The sequence below is a fragment of the Mandrillus leucophaeus genome, unplaced genomic scaffold (assembly GCF_000951045.1).
Source record: "Mandrillus leucophaeus isolate KB7577 unplaced genomic scaffold, Mleu.le_1.0 Scaffold75, whole genome shotgun sequence".
Taxonomy (NCBI): domain Eukaryota; kingdom Metazoa; phylum Chordata; class Mammalia; order Primates; family Cercopithecidae; genus Mandrillus; species Mandrillus leucophaeus.
This window is the reverse complement of record NW_012108141.1, coordinates 4,972,563-4,994,918: the sequence shown is the minus strand read 5'-3', so window position 1 is coordinate 4,994,918 and position 22,356 is coordinate 4,972,563. Positions and strand designations below refer to the sequence as shown.

At 36.8% G+C, this 22,356-nt stretch overlaps 1 protein-coding gene across 1 annotated transcript in view; it reads right to left on the bottom strand.

Annotated features, from left to right (window-relative positions):
* BMP2K (BMP2 inducible kinase) overlaps positions 1-22,356 on the bottom strand; it is a 151,788-nt gene that overhangs the window by 92,582 nt on the left and 36,850 nt on the right. Inside the window, exon 5 of the mRNA XM_011966241.1 lies at positions 713-831. Coding sequence (XP_011821631.1) covers positions 713-831 — 119 coding nt within the window. The remainder of the gene's footprint in view (positions 1-712; positions 832-22,356) is intronic.

The window sequence follows — 22,356 nt, the reverse complement described above, 5'->3', positions numbered from 1 at the left end:
TAAGCTGGATGGTGAACAAGCTTGGTGTTTACTATATAACTCTGTAAATATTTCTATCCTGAAAATACTCTACAATTAAAATGTATTTAAGAACAAAAAAGAAAGAAAGCAGAGTAGCTTTAAAGTATACAAGATGATGTGTGTAGGTTACAAGCAAATACTACATTTTACATAAGGGCCTTGAGCATTCTCAGATTTGAGCATCTGCAGAGTTTGGTATCTGCAGTGGGTCCTGGCACCAAATCCCCACAGAAGACCAAGGAACAACTATACTACAAATCACCAGATTATCTTTTAATTTAATGATCTTTAAATATTATTATAAATAAGCAGCTTGCCTAATAGCTGGTTAATGTTATAGAAAACAAAACAGGCCAGGTACGGTGGCTCACACCTGTAATCCCAACAGTTTGGGAAACCAAGGCAAGCAGATCACCTGAGGTCAGGAGTTCAAGCCCAGCCTGCCCAACATGACAAAACCCTGTCTCTACTAAAAGTACAAAAATTAGCCAGGTATGGTGATGGGCACCTGTAATCCTGGCTACTTGGGGGTCTGAGGCATGAGAATTGCTAGAACCTGGGAAGTAGAGGTTGCAGCAAGCTGAGATCATGCCACTGCACTCCAGCCTGGGCGACAGAGCAAGACTCAATCTCAAGAAAAAAAAAAAAAAAACTTGCCAAATTTCTGAAAGAGAATTACTCTTTCACTTACCATAATTGTAATTTCCCTTTTACAAACATTGAGGTCTGGCACGTTATTGACATACATTCGCTTCAATGCACATCGGATTCCACCGTGAGTACGCACGAGGAAAACTGTGGAGAATCCACCTAGAAAAACAAAGCACCAATTAATTTAAAAGAAACAGAAACAAATGCCAAAATCATGTAATATAATTGTAGAGCTTAATATTGGACGAAAATAAACAATGACTGTACCCAAGACAAAAATAAGTGCAATAAGTCACTAGTAGATTAAATGCCAAAACACTGGCTTCCTAAGTCAATCATGAAGTAGTACTTAGAGGAAAACATGCTTCTCGAATAAAAATGCTTCCTCTTAAAGGCTAAAATTTCACCTTTTGCACTAGACTACCTCTTATGTAGTATAATGAAAAATGTCACAATTATGTTACTAAAGTTTGGTATATACAAGTGATTGCCTACGTATTAGAATGTCCCTCTTGGATAACAAAACATTGATGTTATTTAATATGAGACATCAATGGGATCAGATAGGTGCTTCCCTCCTCCAGTTCCAGAAGATGAACCAATACTGTTCTAAGCCCATCACAGGAATCTCATTTCCCCTTATCAGTAACTGATTTAGGATTGGGTATGTAACTAGTTCTCGCTAATTGAACATGTAAAGTCAGCCCGAGTTGCAGGGAATGATTTTCCACAGATAAAAGAGACTGGTAGAGAAGGCCTTGCTCTTTTGCTTTTTAATTTTGTTGCCTATGATGTTTAGACCTAAAGAAGTCATCTATGGCCATAATGGAAGAAAGAATCAGAAAGAAAATGATCCAAAACACAGACATTTGGCTTACTGAATCAGCCAACTCTGGAACCACCTCCCTCTAGAACTCACATAGTAAATGTCTTCATTACTTAAGCCATGGTTTACACGGAAATTCTGTTTTTTGGGTTTTTTTGGTTTTTGTTTGTGAGAGGGAGTTTCACTCTTGTTGCCCAAGCTGGAGTGCAGTGGCACAATCTCGGCTCACCACAACCTCCGCCTCCCAGGTTCAAGCGACTCTTCTGCCTCAACCTCCCAAGTAGCTGGGATTACAGGTGCCTGCCACCACACCTGGCTAATTTTTTGTATTTTTGTAGAGACAAGGCTTTGCTATGTTGGCCAGGCTGCTGGTCTCGAACTCCTGATCTCATGATCCGCCCACCTTGGCCTCCCAAAGTGCTGGAATTACAGGTGTGAGCCACAGCACCTGGCCGGAAATTCTGTTAACTGCAGCTGAGAAAGCATCTTATCTGAAGCACTAGGTAGATATTCTAAAGAACAATTCTGTTATATCTAAACAAAGATTTCCACATGAAGTTTTTTAAATTTATCTTGACACAGAATATGCTATAGCTTAATTACTTCTTTAAAAAATGGTGTATCACTTGCATTAATTTGATAGCCTTTAAAAAGCAGCATCCTGAGTAATAATAAGTCACCTGCACTCAGGTCAATACAAGTTGTAAAAGGAAAAAAAAAACTATTAGAAATACATAATAGGGGAAAAGAGCTCTGATATGATTTGGCTGTATCCCCACCCAAATCTCACTTTGAACTGTAATAATCCCCACGTGTCAAGGGCAGAGCCTGCTGGAGATAATTAAAACAAGGGGGCAGATTCCTTCAGACTGTTCTTGTGGTCGTGAATAACTCTTACAAGATCTAATGGTTTTATAAATGGGAGTTCCCCTGCATAAGCTCTCTTGCCTGCCACCATGTAAGATGTAACTTTGCTCCTCATTCACCTTCTGCCATGATTGTGAGGCCTCCCCAGCCACATAGAACTGTGAGTTTATTAAATCTCTTTCCTTTGTAAATTAGCCAGTCTTGGGTATGTCTTTATTACCAGCATGAGAACAGACTAATACAAGCTCCTAGGAAACTCCAGAATCAGTACATACTCTTTCCAGATTCTCTGCATCTTCCACGTCCAGTTATAAGAAACTGTACAACTTTCCATTTTGTAGATCTGGATTTCCACATATATAGTGTTAGGGAAATCAAATCAACCACCCCACAAGGCAGTTCTAGGAATAAATCAGATGATGACGATGTCTGGGAAAGGTACTTTATGTAAAATCTCTAACAATGCAGGGCATTACTTTAAAAGAAACTCACTTAGCACTAATTTCATATGTAAACATTAACAAGCCAGAAAGTAAAAGACCTAATAGAAAGGGCCACTTAAACTACCATAATTTTATTTGGTTACAAAAACTAAGGAAAACGTGGAAAGAAAGAATTTATCTAGATAAGGAGGTGGTACAATTACAGCTGAGAGAAATCATTTAAATAGCATTTGTTTTGAGACATTTATCTATCTAGGTCTAGATTATTCCCCTAAAACAGTGCTTTCCCAAACATAGCTTTGCATCAGAATTGTCTGAGGTGGTCTGTGTATGAATTTATCTTGAACAGTTTCCAAATTCTGGCCCCAAGTCTGAATCAGTAGGTCTAAATGGGCACCCCATTTATATATTTATATAGATATACAGATATAACCATATATATAGAGAGAGAAAGAGCACTAAAAATCTCCCTACTTGTTATACTATTATACTTTTGTATATGTTTTAAATTGTTTATTAGATGGAAAGGGGAAAAGAGTTCCCCTAAATGGTTCTGATGCACAACCAAGTTATGTAGTCACTGAACCAAGTTCCCAGAGGAACCATGGATCCTATATACCTATTCTTACCCACCCACAGAACAACGTGATTTTATCCCTGTGAATCAGAGAAATGAGAAAAAAAAGTATCAAGTAGGTTTTCTTCACAAAAACCATTCCCAAAATGAAAGTTTTCCAATTCTACTAACCCTAATTTAGACAGATCTTATCAAATGTTAAGTTTTCTGAATACAGAAAACACGTTCAACTTCAAGAAAGGATTTCTACCTAAACATGGTAAACAGTGATCGTTAATTGTATCTACTTTGCGAATAAAATGTAATAAATATTTATGCTTTCCCCAGTACTATCTTTTCAAGAATTTTCCGATAAGCTAGTATTATTTCTGTTTGAAGAATGCACTTACGGAGAGGTAACCAGTTAGAACACTATAGTAGTCCAAGAGAGGAGTGTAATACTTGCCACCAATCTATAGTTTATCAAATTCTTAAGTATTTCTTTTTCCTCACAGAACTCTTTCATGTTCATCACTCACTCAGGTACTTCTATCTAGAATTTGACTATATTATCATGTACTTCAGTTTTCCACAAATTTCTGTACATAAATCATAAGATTATTGGCAGTAACCACAGACTCTACATATATATGTACAATTAATACTGTAAAGCACAGTTGTTATATTAATGCTAAATTGTATAATTCCAAACATGAAATTATGAGAGTATTATAAAGCATTCTAAATGTTCTCAAAAGACCATAAAAGCAAAATTATGACAGATATTGATCTGATGAAATAAAATGGAAAATAAATGTGTACTCATGAAAGTAAGAAAAATGATTGGTATCTTTTGCACTCTATAAACTATATAAATTGTATAACTAAATATAGAAGTTTCATTCATAGGCGTATTCTTTAAAGAGCAGTAATTCTCAGCCTCCTCCAGCTTTTTGCAAGGGTAGGATATAAGATTTACACATGAAATAATTTCATAGGACACCTAATTGAAATCTTACCTCTGGTCTCCACACACACACAAAAAAAAGGTAACCAGATTAAAATGAAAGAGTAGCTTTGTTAAGCCAATCTAAATTTGTTTCAACTAAGAAGAATCATAATGGACAATTCTCCATCTAATCTCAAGTGCCAGCCACCCAGGATATCTCTCAATTTTTATACACTGTAGTATGGTAATAATAAAATAAGGACAATACAGTTTACACTCACTTGGAAAGCACTGCTCTAGAGATGCTAGGTCTCTGTAGTAACTATATATGAACACATGGCATATACTGCTACAGACTAACTTCTTCTGGTAAGCCATTATTTATTGCCTCTATTAAGCAATTATTTCTCCTTGCTTTAATTTGTCATTTCCATGCGTTAATTAAATCATTTTAATTTACTGATGCTGTACATATTTGAACTCTCCACAAATTCACTTAAAAAGATAACACAAAAGAATGAAAAGCGATAAAGCTAACGTATCTATCCTTCGTATCTTTCCCACAGTTCCTCTGGCATAGTTATTAATTGATCAACCAGAGGTACCCAAAGGAGTAGAAATTGATCAATAACAAAATAATCCTTAAAATGCGGCTAAGTAGTTCACCAGCAAACAGGAAAACTGACTTAAGGTCAGTCAGACCTCTTGATTCACTACCCCATTCCCCAAAGCCAGGCCAACACTCGCCCCTACGCAGTATTAATTAAACTAGCAGTATATACGAGACATCAGGAAACATTTTGGGGCATGGGAATAGAAGAAAGGTGAGTGTAGTCCTGAATTAAAAAAAAAAAAAAAAAACAAAGAATTAAGTAAATGCCTACTGAAAAGAGAACCCCCCACCTGAACTCAAGACCACTGTTCCCAGCCACAAGAACACTGGCAGCGAGACATACAAACAGAAATTGGAGAAAAAAAAATTTTTCTGGGAAACAAGAAAAAACATACAGATAATGAAATGTAGGAGTCATAGAATTTAAAAGTGGCTTTCCGCATCATCACACTAAAGTGAAGCCCCAAGTCAAGAAACTTGTCCCATTTACACAAATCGCTTCCATCATCATCACTTTAGAACTTCATTCTATAAAAAGAACAGACACAAAAAGATGATCAGACGTTCAAAGAAACCCTTTAACATGACAAGAGATTAAAAAAAGCAAACAGAAAAAAAGAACTTTGAAGAGGTGCTGGGAGCTAAAGAAATCATCCAAAGAACCTATAAATATTCTTAAGAGTAGAAGACAGACATTGCAGTCATGAAATAAGAGCAGAGTTCTATAAAAGGGATATTTGGAGAATGAGAAATTACTTTTACAAAATAGAATAAAGAAATCAAAAGTTAAAGCTTCCACAGAGGAGCTAGAAGATAAAATTAAGGAAATATTCCACAATTTTTTCAAAGGATAAAAGACTGGAATATTAAAAAAACCAGTTCAGGCTGAGCATAGTGGCTCACGCCTGTAATCCCAGCACTTTGGGAGGCCGAGGTGGAAGGATCACCTGAGGTCAGGAGTTCGAGACCAGCCTCACCAACACGGTGAAACCCCATGTCTACTAAAAATACAAAAATTAACTGGGTGTGGTGGCACATGTCTGTAAACCCACTACTTGGGAGGCTGAGGCAGAAGAACTGCTTGAACCCGGGAGGCGGAGGTTGCAGTGAGCCATGATCGCGCCACTGCACTCCAGCCTGGGCAACAAGAGCGAAACTCCATCTCAGAAAAAAAAAGTCTAGTAGATCTAGTATCTAAACAACAGACGCTTCAGAAAAAGAAAAGAGAAATTGAGGGGGGAAAATGTATCAAAGATATAACACACACTCTCACACACACATCAAACTTGAAGTACATCAGTTTCCATATGAAAAGGGCTCACCAAGCAAATACCCAGCACATAGAACAAAAAGATCCACATCAAGGCTCATCGTCATGAAATTTCGGAAGGCTCAAGATAAAAACAAAATCCTAAAAGTTACCAGAAGAAGAAAAAGATTGCATATTTCCCTTAGAATGGTTTCAGCCCTATATCCATACCCAGTCATCTCACAAAGCAATGGATGAATGTGTAAGCACAAGTAAGCTAATACTATTATTAAGTAGGCATATCATATACTGATGGCATTTTACCAAATACTTCCTGCTAAATTTCTAAATTTCAGTTAGACTAAAATTAGCCTAAAAACTTTTAAAGTTGCTTCAAGATTTCTCCATTTTCACAGTCATTATAGTAAGATAACCAACATAAGGTAATTGTACAATAATATTAATAATGCCAGTAAGTCATAGTAAGAATATCCAGAAAATACACTGGAATCCACACCCTACTATTAGATGACAAAAAAAGACCTAGATATTATATACTGGGCAAGACTGAGTATTGTAAAATCATTTCAAAGAAGTGACCAACAAGAAATGAAAGGATTCTGTCCTTTACATTAACAGTGAATATTATGGGGGTTGGAGGTTTTGAAGCAATAAGCACTTCTATGTATAATGCCTGGTAAGTGAGTAGGTACACAATATTATTTATTGAATGAACAAATCAATGAAAGATGGAAAAAAATGTTTCGCTAAATTTCTTCTTGGAATCCAGCATATCAAGGGGAAGAGGGAAGCAAGGCTTTTGGAGTCAGACATAAAAGTAAATACTAATTCCACCATTACTAATTGTGTGACCATAAGCAAATTAATTTCTGAGCCCCAGTTTCCTTATACATTCAGCAGAGATAATAAGGTCTCCTCACAGGGCTATTCTAAAGAATAAATGAGATTCTGTATGCAAAGCACTAGTACAGTTCATTTCATAAATGGCAGCTTTTGTAACTACTACTAATACGATCAGTAGTATTAGGCTGCTGCTATAACTACTTGGCCAGGCATGGTGGCTCATACCTGTAATCCCAACATTTTGGGAGGCCAAGGAGGGTGGATCGCCTGAGCTCAAGAGTTCCAGACCAGCCTGGGCAACATGGTAAAACCTTGTCTCTACTAAAACTACAAAAAAATGAGTCAGGCATGGTGGCATGCACTTGTAATACCAGCAACTCGGGAGGCTGAGGCACAAGAATCGCTTGATCCTAGGAGACAGAGGTTGCCGTGAGCTGATATCACACCACTGCACTCCAGCCTGTGCAACAGAGCAAGACTCTGTCTCAGAAAGAAAGAAAGAAAAAAAAAAAAAACACTGCTTCATATTATGAAGGTTAGAGTTAAACTACACATTCTAAAAAAGAAGACTGGAAACTAATACATTGCTTGACAAGCTAATATAAAGACAGTAAAATTCAAGGAGACTATACTTACCTGCTTCACCATGCCCAAGTCATACATGCATAAAAGTATAAATAGAGGTACAAAATAAGTTATTCAAACCTCAAACCAGCTTATAAAATACTTTTTTAAAGAACTGGAAATGTGAGGTGTTAAATGAAGGCTAAGATCATCTCTTTTTTCCAACACCATCTGAGAAATGCAAATCAAAACCACAATGAGATACCATCTCATGCCAGTTAGAAAGTCAGGAAACAACAGATGCTGGAGAGGATGTAGAGAAATAGGAACGCTTTTACACTGTTGGTGGGAGTGTAAATTAGTTCAACCATTGTGGAAGACTGTGTGGCGATTCCTCTAGGATCTAGAACTAGAAATACCATTTGACCCAGCAATCCCATGACTGGGTATATACCTGAAGGATTATAGGTATTATAATAGGTATATACCCTCAGCAAACCACCATGGCATGTGTATAAATATGTTAACAAATCTGCACATTATGCACATGTACCCCAGAGCTTAAATTTTAAAAAAAAAAATCTCTTTTTTTAAACACCATAATTCACCTCTATGTTTTGGCTTTGTTTGTCTAATGGAATAGCAATTCAATATAGCCACTCAAAATAAGATCTAAAGGAATGCCTCCCCCATCCATTTTAGGGAGGAAAAGCCCTAAAATTGTATTATGTTTATTAAAAGCATCACTCTGACTCTATTACTATAATATGAGAAAAAATATATGTCTGTTCTTTGTTCCTAGTTTCTGGTACAGAACTTCAGAACCACTTAGAATTCCCTAGTAGACATTTCTTTGTTATGCTAAGAGGTTAAGTCATCATGGGGCCCTACATAGCTTCAGAATGGGGCCGATCATCAGAAAACCAACTAGAGGTTAGAAAGATTAGATTAGAGGGTTGAAACTTTCAGCCTCTCCCTTCCCTTTCCCCCTGCCCCCTACCTCTCCGGACAGGAGAGAGACTAGAGATTGAGTTCAATCATATGGCCAATGATTTAATCAATCGTGCTTATTTTGTGAGACCTCAATAAAAACTCTGAATATGAGGTTCAGAGTTTCCTGGTTGGTGAACATACTGCTGTACTGGCAGAGTGGTGTACCTGGCATGAGGATAAAAACTTCTGCACTCAGCACCCTTCCAGACCTTCTGCTACGTACCTGTTCTCGTTCATTCGTGTCCCTTCTAATAGAAGAGTAATTGTAAGCATAGCACTTTCCTGAGTTCTGTGAGTCACTGTAGCAAATTATCAAACCCAAAGGGAACCCCCAAATTTGTAGTCAAGTTTATCAGAAGTACAGATGACCCCCAAGACTTAGAGCTGGTGTTTGAAGGGGGGGTAGTCTTGTTGGACTATGTCCCTTAACCTGTGGAGTCTGTGCTAATTCTGAACAGTTAAGTGTCAGAATTGAATGGAATTGCTGTATACCCAGTTGGTGTCAGAGAATTGTTTTTGGAACACAGCTATCTACTCAGGAATAAGTTATGGGTGTATTATATCTTCTGCTTAGGAGGATGAGAAGTATGCATTCAACTACCAATTAAGAAGCTTTAAATCTATCCATTATTCAAAACTGATTGTCAAGAAGCCAAACAGTCCTCAAAATCAGTACCAAATATTTCAGAGACATGTAATACTGAATTAATGAGTACTTGATAAATTTTTAAATATTTGTGTGTCCATACAATTAGACTTCCTTTCAGGTTGTACCGCATTTCTTGAAAACACAAATTTCTGTCCAGACCATATAGCTGACTATCAATATGTCTCTTCTGCTATGCGTTAAGCAACTTGAGAAGGGCTTCATACAATAGTAAATACACGATGAATAATCAACGTGTCCAGTCACCTATGAATTAACCAAGCTCCTCTGATTTCCCATAAGAAAAAGAGTTTTTTAAATGCTTTATTTTAACTAACATACACTAATTTCTTTGACATGACAAGTAAAAGTGATCGATTCACTACAAGAAATTAATTTAGTCCAGCATAATTTGCACTTAGTGAACATCTCTCAGGTCTTAACCAGTACTTTATTTGCAAAGAACTGAAAATCGACCTTGGAAGAAGTCAAATAAAAGTAGATACCATTAAATGTTTTCTGTAACTGTAGTTTTCCATGCATTTTCTTGCCCAATTACTCATTCCCAAAAATGACAAGACACTGTTAGTGAAATTGGGAGAAAAAGTATCAAAGTGCGTAGAAAAAAATGAGTAAAATATTTAAAAATTGATTCCCCAAGGATCATCAATGTATGCTAAAATCATAGATGAAAGGTTAATAAACAGGATATTCATATAGTACCCAAGTATGAAAAGAAAAACATCACTTTCCAAGGGAGAGATCTGGTAGTCACTAACACTGGGACAAACTGACATTATATTTCTTAACATGTGATGCAGTATAAAGTAAACAGCATCGCCTATGAAGTACCCTTGCCAAAAAACCTTTAGCCTGAAAAAACCTTGAGGTTTAACTTCACATTACCAAAAACATACAGGAGCCAGAATGAGGAAAATGACTATAGAAAGAAGAAATCAGACAAAGCTAGACGTGGAACACTATACAAGATAACTAGACAAAGAGTCAATGTGACCCATTTTTTAGAGTGAGTGAGGGTTATTCTATGCAATACGTAATCCTTGACTGAATTCCAGTTTCAAAGAATCAACTGTAAAACATGTTTGTTGTTGGTGCTCAACTACCTGAAAGCAATCTGTACACATCATGTCACTTTACTCGTTAATGTTTTTTTAAAAGTTTCCATCCTTCATGAACTTCTTGTAATTTACTCATTAATACTTAATGAATACTTAAACACATATACATCCTAAAAGTCCATATATTATTCTATATAACTATAGTACTCTGTCCTACCTAAGAAAATAATTATTATCTTGTACAGTCCCTATTCAAAATTACCCACATGTTGTAAAAATGTATAAAGGAAATGTAGTAAAATGTTATTAGTAATTGAATGTAGATGATGGGCATATTATTCACTGTATCACTCTTTCAACTTCTGTATATTTTAATTTTTTTTTTCACAATAAAGTTGGAAGAATAAGAACAAGAAACAAAGTATGTTTTTCCCCAGGCAATTTCTCTCTTGCCATGCAACAACTTCACCATCACCACTGAGAATTATCTGCTGATTATTCAGACTTGAAACATCCCCAAAGGCACCAGAAGTCTCTCGCCACAGAAAATGTTTATGGTATCCTAGGGACCTACATCCCTAGGATATAGTTCCTATATCTTAGGTCCAACATCCCAACACAGGCAGGCACTGTTTGTTTATTAAAGATTGGGCTGTTAGTGATATTTACTCCTATCAAGTTTGTTTTCCTAGGGACTTGAAGAAGAGAGATAGATGAAGGGATAAAATTACACATGGTCTTTCTGTGCTGTATTAATCATCAAACATCATGCAAATCAGTAAAACAGAGGAAATACCAAACTGTCCCACAACTTCTGGTTTCAACCATTGCCAAAGAAAACAATGTCATTTGAAAACAATCTTCAAGATAAGTGTAACAAGCACTTATTTGCCTGTGGGGTCTGAGCCAAAGGAAAGTTCCTCCTACCCAGTGACCAGTAGCCTGTGATACATCAGAGCATCGTTACTTTAGACTAAGGCAAGGACTCCAGGAGTTTCTTTAAAAAGTGGAAATACTCCTAAAGAGTAATTAGTAACTTAAATTCTCACCAAACTTAGTACATCAGTAAGTGCTATCTCTCACAAGGCAATGAAGGAATGAGTTGGTACATCTGACTGGCCCAAGAACAGGAAGAGAAGAAGAAACAAAAAATATACTGTCTTATTTTATTCTCCACACATGTAAGGTATTTATCTTGTTATCCCCATTTTACAGATGAAGAATAAACCAAACAGTGAAAATGAAGGAAAAGCGCCAGCCAACATAAACCAGATATGATGGAGACAGAAGGACTTCTGGTCTTTTCCCATACAAATCTCACAGTTTAATGATTTTTACAGTCTACAACTACCCTTGTTAGAGTTAGGCCAGAAGAAAATCTAGATACATAATTACAAATGGGAAGACGTGGGAATAACAGAATTTAGGAGGAACAAAAAGAAAATGAAGTAATCAAGAGAGAGCAATAGAGTCTCTAAAATTTTATTCTAAATAGAACCTTACTTAACAGGCAGCACTCCCTATATAAAAAAGGCCTGCAGGCCAAAAACCATGTTTGCTTTGAACTACTCAGTGCCTTAAAAAAGACTGTACTATATCAGATGACAATCTAGATTTTTCAGCTTTTCTTGAAAAACTTAGAAATAGAGAAACAGTAGGCCCTCATTCTTACATGACATCAACCAAATGGCATTAGTTGCTGTAGCCTTTACACAGGGCATGTGCTAATGCAGTTCATCACAGCCCCCTCTACCCTCCATTGTCTCAGGGCACTGTCCCAGTTTACTCGTTTACATTACACGCCTGGCCTTTACAGGCATCTGAGTTTACAGGCCCTACAACAAGAACTTCTAATAATTTACACACAACAGTATTTAGGCTTGAAATACTTATTCACTGCCTCTCTTGTCCACTAGGACGTAAATTCTGTAAGGGGAGAGACTGCGTACACCTTATTTATCACAGTATCATCGATGCTTACCACTTTGTCAGACACTGAAATATCTGTTGAGTGAATAACTTAAAATCAATGAACTACTTCTCGTGGGAAGTTGTTCTAATTGACAAGCTGTAATTGCTACATTGATCATTTATGGAAAAAAAGCAATTAATCTCTGATTCATTATTTTCCCTTGACATTTACTACATTTCTAATATACTATTCAAATTCTGAAAACAGAATTTAATTTCTTTACCACATAAATCATGTTTAGTCTAATTATTACATGACAAACTATAATATTAAAATCCTTTTGAGTTCATCCTTTAAAAAGTACTTCAAATTTGACAATTAATTCTTAATATTACTTCACATTAGGCTATTATCTCTTATCCTCCTGAAAAGAAATTACCTCTTTATACTTAAAAAGATGTAAATCAAAATATTTTATGGGCTTTCATGTACCAGGCTTCATGCTATATCTTCACATAATTACCTCATTTAATTCTTAACACATATTTTTGGTATTAACTTTATTCCTCTACTTTTTAAAAACAGAAATGATAATAAGCTCTGAGGATTTTAGCAAGTTCTTCGAGATCATGACTATCAATAGCAGAGCCAGAATTAAACTACCAATTTCACACCAAAGTGTATAGTTTCGACTAACCATAGTGGTCTAAAAATGAAACAATATGAGGCCTAAAGATAAAGTAGCAACAGGAGAAAAGGAATGACCTTTATCTTCAGGAAATGCACTCTTTCTTATCATTACCCTGAAAATTGGAGTCTTCATTTAATTTCATTTATTGCTGTTAAAGTTGGAGTGTTCATCTTATTTCCCAAATTGGGGAAAAGAACATTGAAAAATTAGGTAAGCTCCTTTATCAATCAGCCAAATGAAAGAATCTTAGAATTAAGCCACTACGAAATTAAAATGCCAGTCTCTAGATGTGAATATAATAATATCAAATGTAGTAAAGGCATCAAGAGCAGCAAACTATATATTTTTTAAAAAGTTATAAAAGGGAAAACATCCATAATATATCATTTTTTTGCCCTTGACAAGTGTATTAGTCTGTTCTCACACTGCTAATAAAGACATACCCAAGGCTGGGTAATTGATAAAGGAAAGGTTTAATTGACTCACAGTTCATCATGGCTGGAGAGGCCTCAGGAAACTTACAATCATGGCAGAAGGGGAAGCAAGCCCGTCCTTCTTCACATGGTAACAGCAAGAAGTGCTAAGCAAAAGCGGGAAAAGCCCCTTATAAAACCATCAGATCTTGTGAGAACTCACTCACTATCATGAGAACAGCATGGAGGAACCTGCCCCCCATGAATAAATTACTTCCCAACGGGTCCCTCCCATGACATCTGGGGATTATAGGGACTACAATTCAAGATGGGATTTGGTGTGGACACAGTCAAACCACATCAACAGGCTAATGTTTTAAAAAGAACACAAATATATGAAATGATTAAAGAATCCACTACAGAAGACAGAACCTGAAAGATGGATAATAATAGGACAGTAAGGGAGGAAGAGCTCAAGCACAGGGCAGAGAATAGCATTTGCAACGGCATGAGCATGAGAAAAAGAAAATACCATATTTGAGAAGTGTCTTTTCATATCCTTTGCCCATTTTTTGATGGGGTTGTTTGTTTTTTTCTTGTAAATTTGATTGAGTTCTTTGTAGATTCTGGATATTAGCCCTTTGTCAGATGAGTAGATTGCAAAAATTTTCTCCCATTCTATAGGTTCACTGTTCACTCTGATGGTAGTTTCTTTTGCTGTGCAGAAGCTCTTCAGCTTAATTAGATCCCATTTGTCAATTTTGGTTTTTGTTGCCATTGCTATTTTTTAGACATGAAGACCTTGCCCATGCCTATGTCCTGAATGGTATTGCCTAGGTTTTCTTCTAGGGTTTTTATGGTTTTAGGTCTAACATTTAAGTCTTTAATCCATTTTGAATTAATTTTTGAATAAAGTGTAAGGAAGTGATCCAGTTTCAGCTTTCTACATATGGCTAGCCAGTTTTTCCAGTACCATTTATTAAATAGGGAATCCTTTCCCCATTTCTTGTTTTTGCCAGGTTTATCAAAGATCAGATAGTTGTAGATGTCTGGTATTATTTCTGAGGTCTCTGTTTTGTTCCATTGGTCTATCTCTGTTTTGGTACCAGTACCATGCTGTTTTGGTTACTGTAGCCTTGTAGTATAGTTTGAAGTCAGGTAGCGTAATGCCTCCAGCTTTGTTCTTTCTGCTGAGGATTGTCTTGGCAATGTGGGCTCTTTTTTGGTTCCATATTAACTTTAAAGTAGTTTTTTCCAATTCTATGAAGAAAGTCATTGGTAGCTTGATGGAGATGGCGTTGCACATGAAAAAATGCTCATCATCACTGGCCATCAAAGAAATGCAAATTAAAATCACAATGAGATACCATCTCACACCAGCTAGAATGGCCATCATTAAAAAGTCAGGAAACAACAGGTGCTGAAGAGGATGTGGAGAAATAGAAACACTTTTATACAGTTGGTGGGACTGTAAACTAGTTCAACCATCATGGAAGACACTGTGGCAATTCCTCAAGGATCTAGAACCAGAAATATCATTTGACCCAGCCATCCCATTACTGGGTATATACCCAAAGGATTATAAATCATGCTGCTATAAAGACACATGCACATGAATGTTTATTGTGGCACTATTCACAACAGCAAAGACTTGGAATCAACCCGAATGCCCATCAATGATAGACTGGATTAAGAAAATGTGGCACATACATACCATGGAATACTATGCAGCCATAAAAAAAGGATGAGTTCGTGTCCTTCATAGGGACGTGGATGAAGCTGGAAACCATCACTCTCAGCAAATACCACAAGGACAGAAAATCAAACACCGAATGTTCTCACTCATAGGTGGGAATTGAACAATGAGAACACTAGAACACAGAAAGGGGAACATCACACACCACGGCCTGTCATGGGGAAGGGGGAGGGGGGATAGTATTAGGAGATATACCTAATGTAAATGACGAGTTAATGGGTGCAGCACACTAACATGGCACATGTATACATATGTAACAAACCTGCACGTTGTGCATATGTACCCTAGAACTTAAAGTATAATAAATTTTAAAAAAAAAGAAAATACCTTTTTTAACTCAAAAAGAAGTAATTCTTGAGGACAGAGGGAAACAGATGTCTATACCATGTCACCACTGCCAAAGAACATTTCCCTACCTTCACTCACTACCAAACTCTACTTTTCATCTCATTCCAAGTCCCCATTTTGCTTTTTCACACTCCCCTACACTCATTCTTACATTGCTCGAGCATTTGCTTCAAGTCAAAGAAACTACACCATTTAGTCATTCATTTATTCAATCAACAATATATATTAAATGCTCAAAATGTGCCAAATACTGATCTACATGCTATGAACAAAACTAACTACAAACAAATCAGAGAACTGACCTTGTGAGCTTACATTCTAGAATGACTGAAGCAAAATAAACAAGTAAAATATATAGTACACAGAAGACAACGATAAGTCCTGAGAAGAAAAAAATTAAAGCAAGAATAGACGGTCCCTTGGAAAACTGTGTTGGGAGAAGGATGGAGGAGGCTGAAATCTTTAATCAAGGTACATGGGGAAGGCCTGAGGTGACTGTGAGTAAAGACAGGAAGAAAATGAGGGAATGGGCCATGCAGACATCAAGGCAAGTACATTCCAGATAAAGAGAACAGGAAGTGCAAAGGCCCTAAGGCAGGAGGCATGGTTGATAAGTTTGAGGAACAGCAAAAGGATCAGAAAGCCTAGAGCAGAATAAACAAGGGGGAGGAAAATAAGAGAGGTCAGAGTAAATAGAGAGCCAGATCATGCAAGGTCTTACTATGGATGAGGGTAACGTCACTGGTTTTTGCTCCAAGAGAAATGGAAAACTACTAGAGGGTTCTCAGCAAAGGAGTGACATGACTGGACTCGAATTTTAATATGACCACTGTGTGAAGAACACAGTGAAGATAGACAAGATCAGAAGCAGGGAAATCAGTAAATCTGAAATAATTTTGTTGCAAGGTAATAGTGGTTTTGACCAGGGCAGTGGGAATTAGTGAGAAATAAAAGAATTCTAGATATATTTTGAAGGTAGACCTGATAGGATTTCCTGAATGATTGGATATGAGAGAAAAACAGTTTAAAGCGACTGCAAGGTATTGGGGCTTTTGGACTGAGGAAACAGAAGAACAAAGTCATTAAATGAGATGGAGAAGATTGTTGATTTATTTAACATGGGTCTCATGCATTTCTGCATATATGTATTTTTTTCCTTTTGAGAAAAGGTCTCACTGTTGCCCAAGCAGGAGTGCAGTGGCATGGTCACAGCAAACTGCAGCCTTGATCCTCCAGGCTCAAGCGATCCCCCAACCTCAACCTCCCAAATAGCTGGAACTACAGGCACACACCACCATGCCCGGGTAAGTAAAATTTTTAACTTTTTGGTAGAGATGGGGGTGTGGGGGGGTCTCACTGTGTTGCCCAGGCTGGTCTCCAACTCCTAGGCTCAAGCGATCCTCCTGCCTTGGCCTTCCAAAGTGCTGTAATTACAGGCATGAGCCACCACAGCCATAATAGTTTTAGCCAGATTAACAGCACTTTGCTTCATTTCTCAGAGCCTTAATTCCCACAGGGTTATGGGAAAGGGCAGGTGATACCTTCATATGCAGTGGGTTGCACTACATGAAAACAACCCTGAGTTTAGAGAATCAGAATCTTTAATGGGTAGTAAGTCTTCCCCTGGGGCAGGAGACTTAGTATGGTAAAATCTCAGACTTTTAACAGGTCTTGACAGACAACAGAGAAGGTGTGGGCAGAATATCAATAGCACAGTTTTGGACATACCATGTTAGAGATGACTACTGGACATCCAATGGGAGATGTGAAATTGGTGATTAGAATTCCAAGAGTAAAGTTCACAGAAGAGATAAAAACAAGATATATATATTTGGGCATTACCCCTATTTGTAGCTTAGTTTTTAAGATCTATCATCATTTATAGCTGAGAGGAAGGGAATTATTATATTCCTGCATCTTAAAGAAAAAAAAAATTCCCATTAAAGGCCAGGCATGGTGTTTCACACCTGTAATCCTAACACTTTGGGAGGCTGAGGTAGGTGGATCACGTGAGGTCAGGAGTTTGAGACCAGCCTAGCCAACATGGCAAAACCCTGTCTCTACTAAAAATACAAAAATTAGCCAGGCGCAGTGGTGCACACCTGTAATCCCAGCTACTCAGGAGGCTGAGACTGGAGAATCACTTGAACCTGGGAGATGGAGGTTGCAGTGAGCCGAGATCATGCTACTACTCCACTCTAGCCTAGGTGACAGAGTGAGACTCTGTCTTTAAAAAAAAAACTTTTTAAAAAATAACTTCAGTGCGGGAAATTTCTCACTTCCTGAGACAAGATAGAATTTCAATAACAGTTATAAGTAATCCCTAACTGAGTCAGTTAAATGAGGAGAGAGAGTTTTTGATGGAGGAGGGAAAATAAGGGTTTTTGTAAGACAATACATGACAGGTCAACAAATTAAGCTGTGTATTTTATAAACTGGCCGACAGAAATGTCTTAAATGACTTCCAAACTGTTTTGTAAGAAATATCTTTATAAATGGATAAAAATAGACCTGCTTGCTGACAATTACTTGGTAAAACATCACTCATTTGTTTGTATATTTAGCTAAAAGATTAAGCTTATTACCTTATACGCACATATACATCAATTTTGTTGTTACTTTCATAAAATTCAGAAAGAAGAAAAGGGAGAATATCCCATTATGTTTAAAATTAACTAGCCTTGCATCTGTAATCATGTGGTCTCAGCTGCATATGTATGTATGTCAAATTCTAATAAGACAGACTTGTTTTCATTTATAAATATCTAGCAGTACATATAACCATAACTTTAATATAAACAGCATTAATAAATATAAAATTATTATGTACTACACAATTAGTAGAAAGCATATTTTAGAGACACACCTGCCACAAAATACTCAGTCAAGGGTTTACTTCTCTCACCCTCTCTCTAGGCTTCATACTCCTCATCTGTAATTCATGTTAACAACTCAGATAAACTCCAAGGATTCTTCAGCTTTTAGGAATGAGAGACAGAAAGTATTCTAAAGTATCCCACAATCTAACAGGCAATAAGTATAAACAAATGAAATACCACAACAAGTGCAGTAAAAGAGTTATGTTTAAGGCACACAAAAACAAAAAGTGAGGTATATGCAGGGAAATTAGAAAAGGTATCACTGAAAAAGTAATACTAATACGTGAACTGAATCTCAGAAGAGTACATAGTACTTTACAAAGAGGTAGGCAAAGTAACGCTTGAAAGAAAAAATAAGTATAAAAATATCAGAAGTGAAGCACTTACACAATGGAGAAGCAAGGACCTCCAAAAATTTGGTCCTTTATTAAAAAAAGCAATAAGGATACTGGCAAAAATTGTCAAAATCAACTTTTTCACAACACTAGAAATTAGCTAAAGCCTTGTAACAATACATTTTTACTCAAGAATATTGGATGACTCTCAGTAAAAACAGCAAGCTTTGCAGCATTTTAACTTGTTTTATTCCCATCCTCCTCTCTCCAGCTCCATGACAGCCTTCAAGTCATACAGCTCACAACTGCAGTAGCTGTGAAAACTACCAACCTAGCATCCACTGGAGGAAACAAAACAGGTTTAGAGCTCACCAAAAAGCCCAAGACTTGTCACTGTTAGACCTGTCAGGCAGCTACCTAGAAAAGCTCCATTCTCCAGGTTTGTCTTTATGTGACCTGACTCGGCACTCTGTGCAAAAAGCCCTATCACCAGGGCATCTGTTTAAAACAATCAGCAGCAATTGTATAATATTGCAGTTGTCATAGGCAGTGATAATAGCCACAGATAAAAACAGGTTGACCAAAAAACTTAAATCAAAGTAGGAATGAGATACCTACAGGGGCTTCAAAAAGCTCTTTGAAAAGCTCTAGCTCCTAGTAATGTAGAGGCCACACACATGTATAGCAGAGTGTGCATGCCCAGGAAAGAACTGAGAAGGACCTAGCCTCTTACCTCTGTACGTCTTTAAGGCTCTGCAAAAGAAAGGAGCTATAAGGAGCTATAAACTGCACTGGAGCATTGAAGTCATGCCCCAACACACACCCTCAGCAAAAGCTAGAAGACTTATTGGTCCCAGGTGTTTAAGGAAACCTCTGTCCAATCATTAGTTGACCGCTAATCTGAGCAGACTTCAGTGGCAACCCACAGGGCAGGGGATCAGACTTCACAGAATTAGTACAGGAAAGTCAGTAAACAAAGAGCAACAACAACAAAAAAATCCTGGCAGTAGAGAATCCAGTTTCCAGAGTTGCCACATTACAATTATTTCAAATGTACAATTTTCAACAAAAATTTACAAGACATGCAAAGAAACAGAAAAGTATAGTGCATACAGAGAGAAAGCAAGTTGACAGAAACTGTCTCTGAGAAAACCCATGTTAGACTTATTAGACAAAGACTTTAAATCAGCTACAACAAATATGCTCAAAGAACTGATAAAAACCATGTCTAAAGAACTAAAGTATGAAAATGATGGTTCACCAAGAATATTAATAAAGAGACAGAAATTATTTAAAAGAAAAAAAAAAAAAAAAAAAACACTTTAAGCCAGGCACAGTGGCTCACATTTATAATCCCAACACCCTGGGAGACCAAGGCAGAAAGGTCACGTGAGCTCAGGAGTTCAAGTCCAGACTGGGCAACATGGTGAAACCTCGTCTCTACAAAACAACAAAAATAATTAGCCAGGTGTGGTGGTGCATGTCTGTGGTCCCAGCTACTCAGGAGGCAGAGGTTGGGAGGATTGTTTAAGCTCAGGAGGTCAAGGCTGCAGTGAATCAAGATCCTACCAACAACAACAACAAAAACACTTTAGATTAAAAGGCACAAGTAGATTAGAACTAAAAGGATGGTACCATGCATATAATAACCAAAGGAAGGGCTAGAGTAGCTATACTAATATCAGACAAATTAGACTTTCAGACAAAAATTGTGACTAAAGACAAGGAAAGGCATTAGAAATAAAAGAAATGACAATAGAGCCAATCCATCAGAAAGATGTAATAATTACAAACATATATACACTAACAACAAAGCCCCATATGCATGAGGCAAAAACTGCCAGAATTGAAGAGAGAAACAGATAATCACACAATAGTAGTTGGAGAATACTCCACTTTCAATAATGAATGGAACAAGGAGACAGAAGATGAACAAGAAAATAAGACTTGAAAAACACTATAAACCAACTAGACCTAACAGACATTTATAAAACATTCCCCTCAACAACAGCAAAATGCACATTTATCAAGTCCACACAGAACATTCTCCAGGATAGAGCATATGTTAGAACATAAAACTGGCCTCCATAAATTTAAAAAGACTGAAATCATATACAATATGTTCCAACTACAATAAAATTAAATTAGAAATCAATAACAAAAAGAAATCTGAGAAATTCATGAACACATGGATATTAAAGAAAACACTCAAATAACCAATGCATCAAAGAAGTAATCACAAGGGAAATGAGAAAATACTTTTAGCTGAATCAAAATTTAAAAAACAGCATACCAAAACTTAACGAAATGCAGTTAAAGTAGTTCCTAGAGGGAAATTTACAGCTATAAAACACCTGTATTAAAAAAGGAAGAAAGATCTCAAATTAATAATGTAACTTCTGATGTTAAAAACTAGAAAAAGCGGTGGCAGATGCCTGTAATCCCAGCTACTCGGGAGGCTGAGACAAGAGAATTGCTTGAACCCAGGAGGCAGAGGTTGCAATGAGCCAAGACCACACCATTGCACTCCAGCCTGGGCAACAGAGTAAGACTCCACCTCAAAAAAAAAAACAAAAAAAAAACTAGAAAAAGCAAGACATACTATTCCCAAAGTAGAAGAAAGGAAGTAACACAAATTAGGGTGGAAATAAGTGAAACAGAAGTTTTAAAAAAAATTATAGAGAAATCAACAAAATTGAAACTGGGAAACGATTAGTTAAACTGGCCAAGAAAAAACTAGAAAAACAAATTAATATAATCCAGAATAAAAGGGGATATTACTATTGACATTAAAGAAATCAAAAGGATTATAAGGCAATTACAGGGTAAATAATTTTATGCCAACAAATCAGATAACTTGGATGAAACTGATAAATTCCTAGAAAGACACAAATTATCAATTTGATACAAGAAATAGAACATTTAAACAGACCTATAACAAGTAGAGATTGAGTTAGTAATAAAAGAAAAAAAGAAAGGAAAGCCCAAGATTAGATGGCTTTACTAATAAATTATCTCAAATGTTTAAAGATGAATTCACACCAATCCTCAAAAAATTCTCCAAAAAAATAGAAGAGAAGGGAATGTTTTGTCACTTATTCTATGAAAGCCAGAAAAATACATCACAAGAAAAAAAAATACAGACCAATATCCCTTGAGTATACATGTTAAAATTCAACAAAATACTAACAAACCAAATCCAGTATACATTAAAAAAAGATTACATTCCATGACCAAGTTAGATTTACCCCAGGAATGCAAGGTTGGTTCAGCATCCAAAAATCAACCAATGTAATAAAACATTAACAGAAGAAAGGGGAAAAAAAATCACATGATCATCTCAATAAATGCAGGGAAAAAAATTTGAAAAAAATCCACCACCCAGCCAGGTGCAGTGGCTCATGCCGATAATCCCAGCACATTGGGAGGTCAAGGCAGGAGGATCACCTGAGGTCAGGAATTCAAGACCAGCCTGGCCAACATAGCTGAACCCCGTCTCTACTAAAAAAATATGAAAGCTGGGCATGGTAGCAGGCATCTGTAATCCCAGCTACTCGGGAGGCTGAGGCAGGAAGAATTGCTTGAACCCGGGAGATGGAGGTTCCAGTGAGCTGAGGACGTGCCACTGCACTCCAGCCTGAGTGATAGAGTGAGATGCCATTTCAAAACTATTTTTTAAAAAAAGAAAAGATCCACCACTG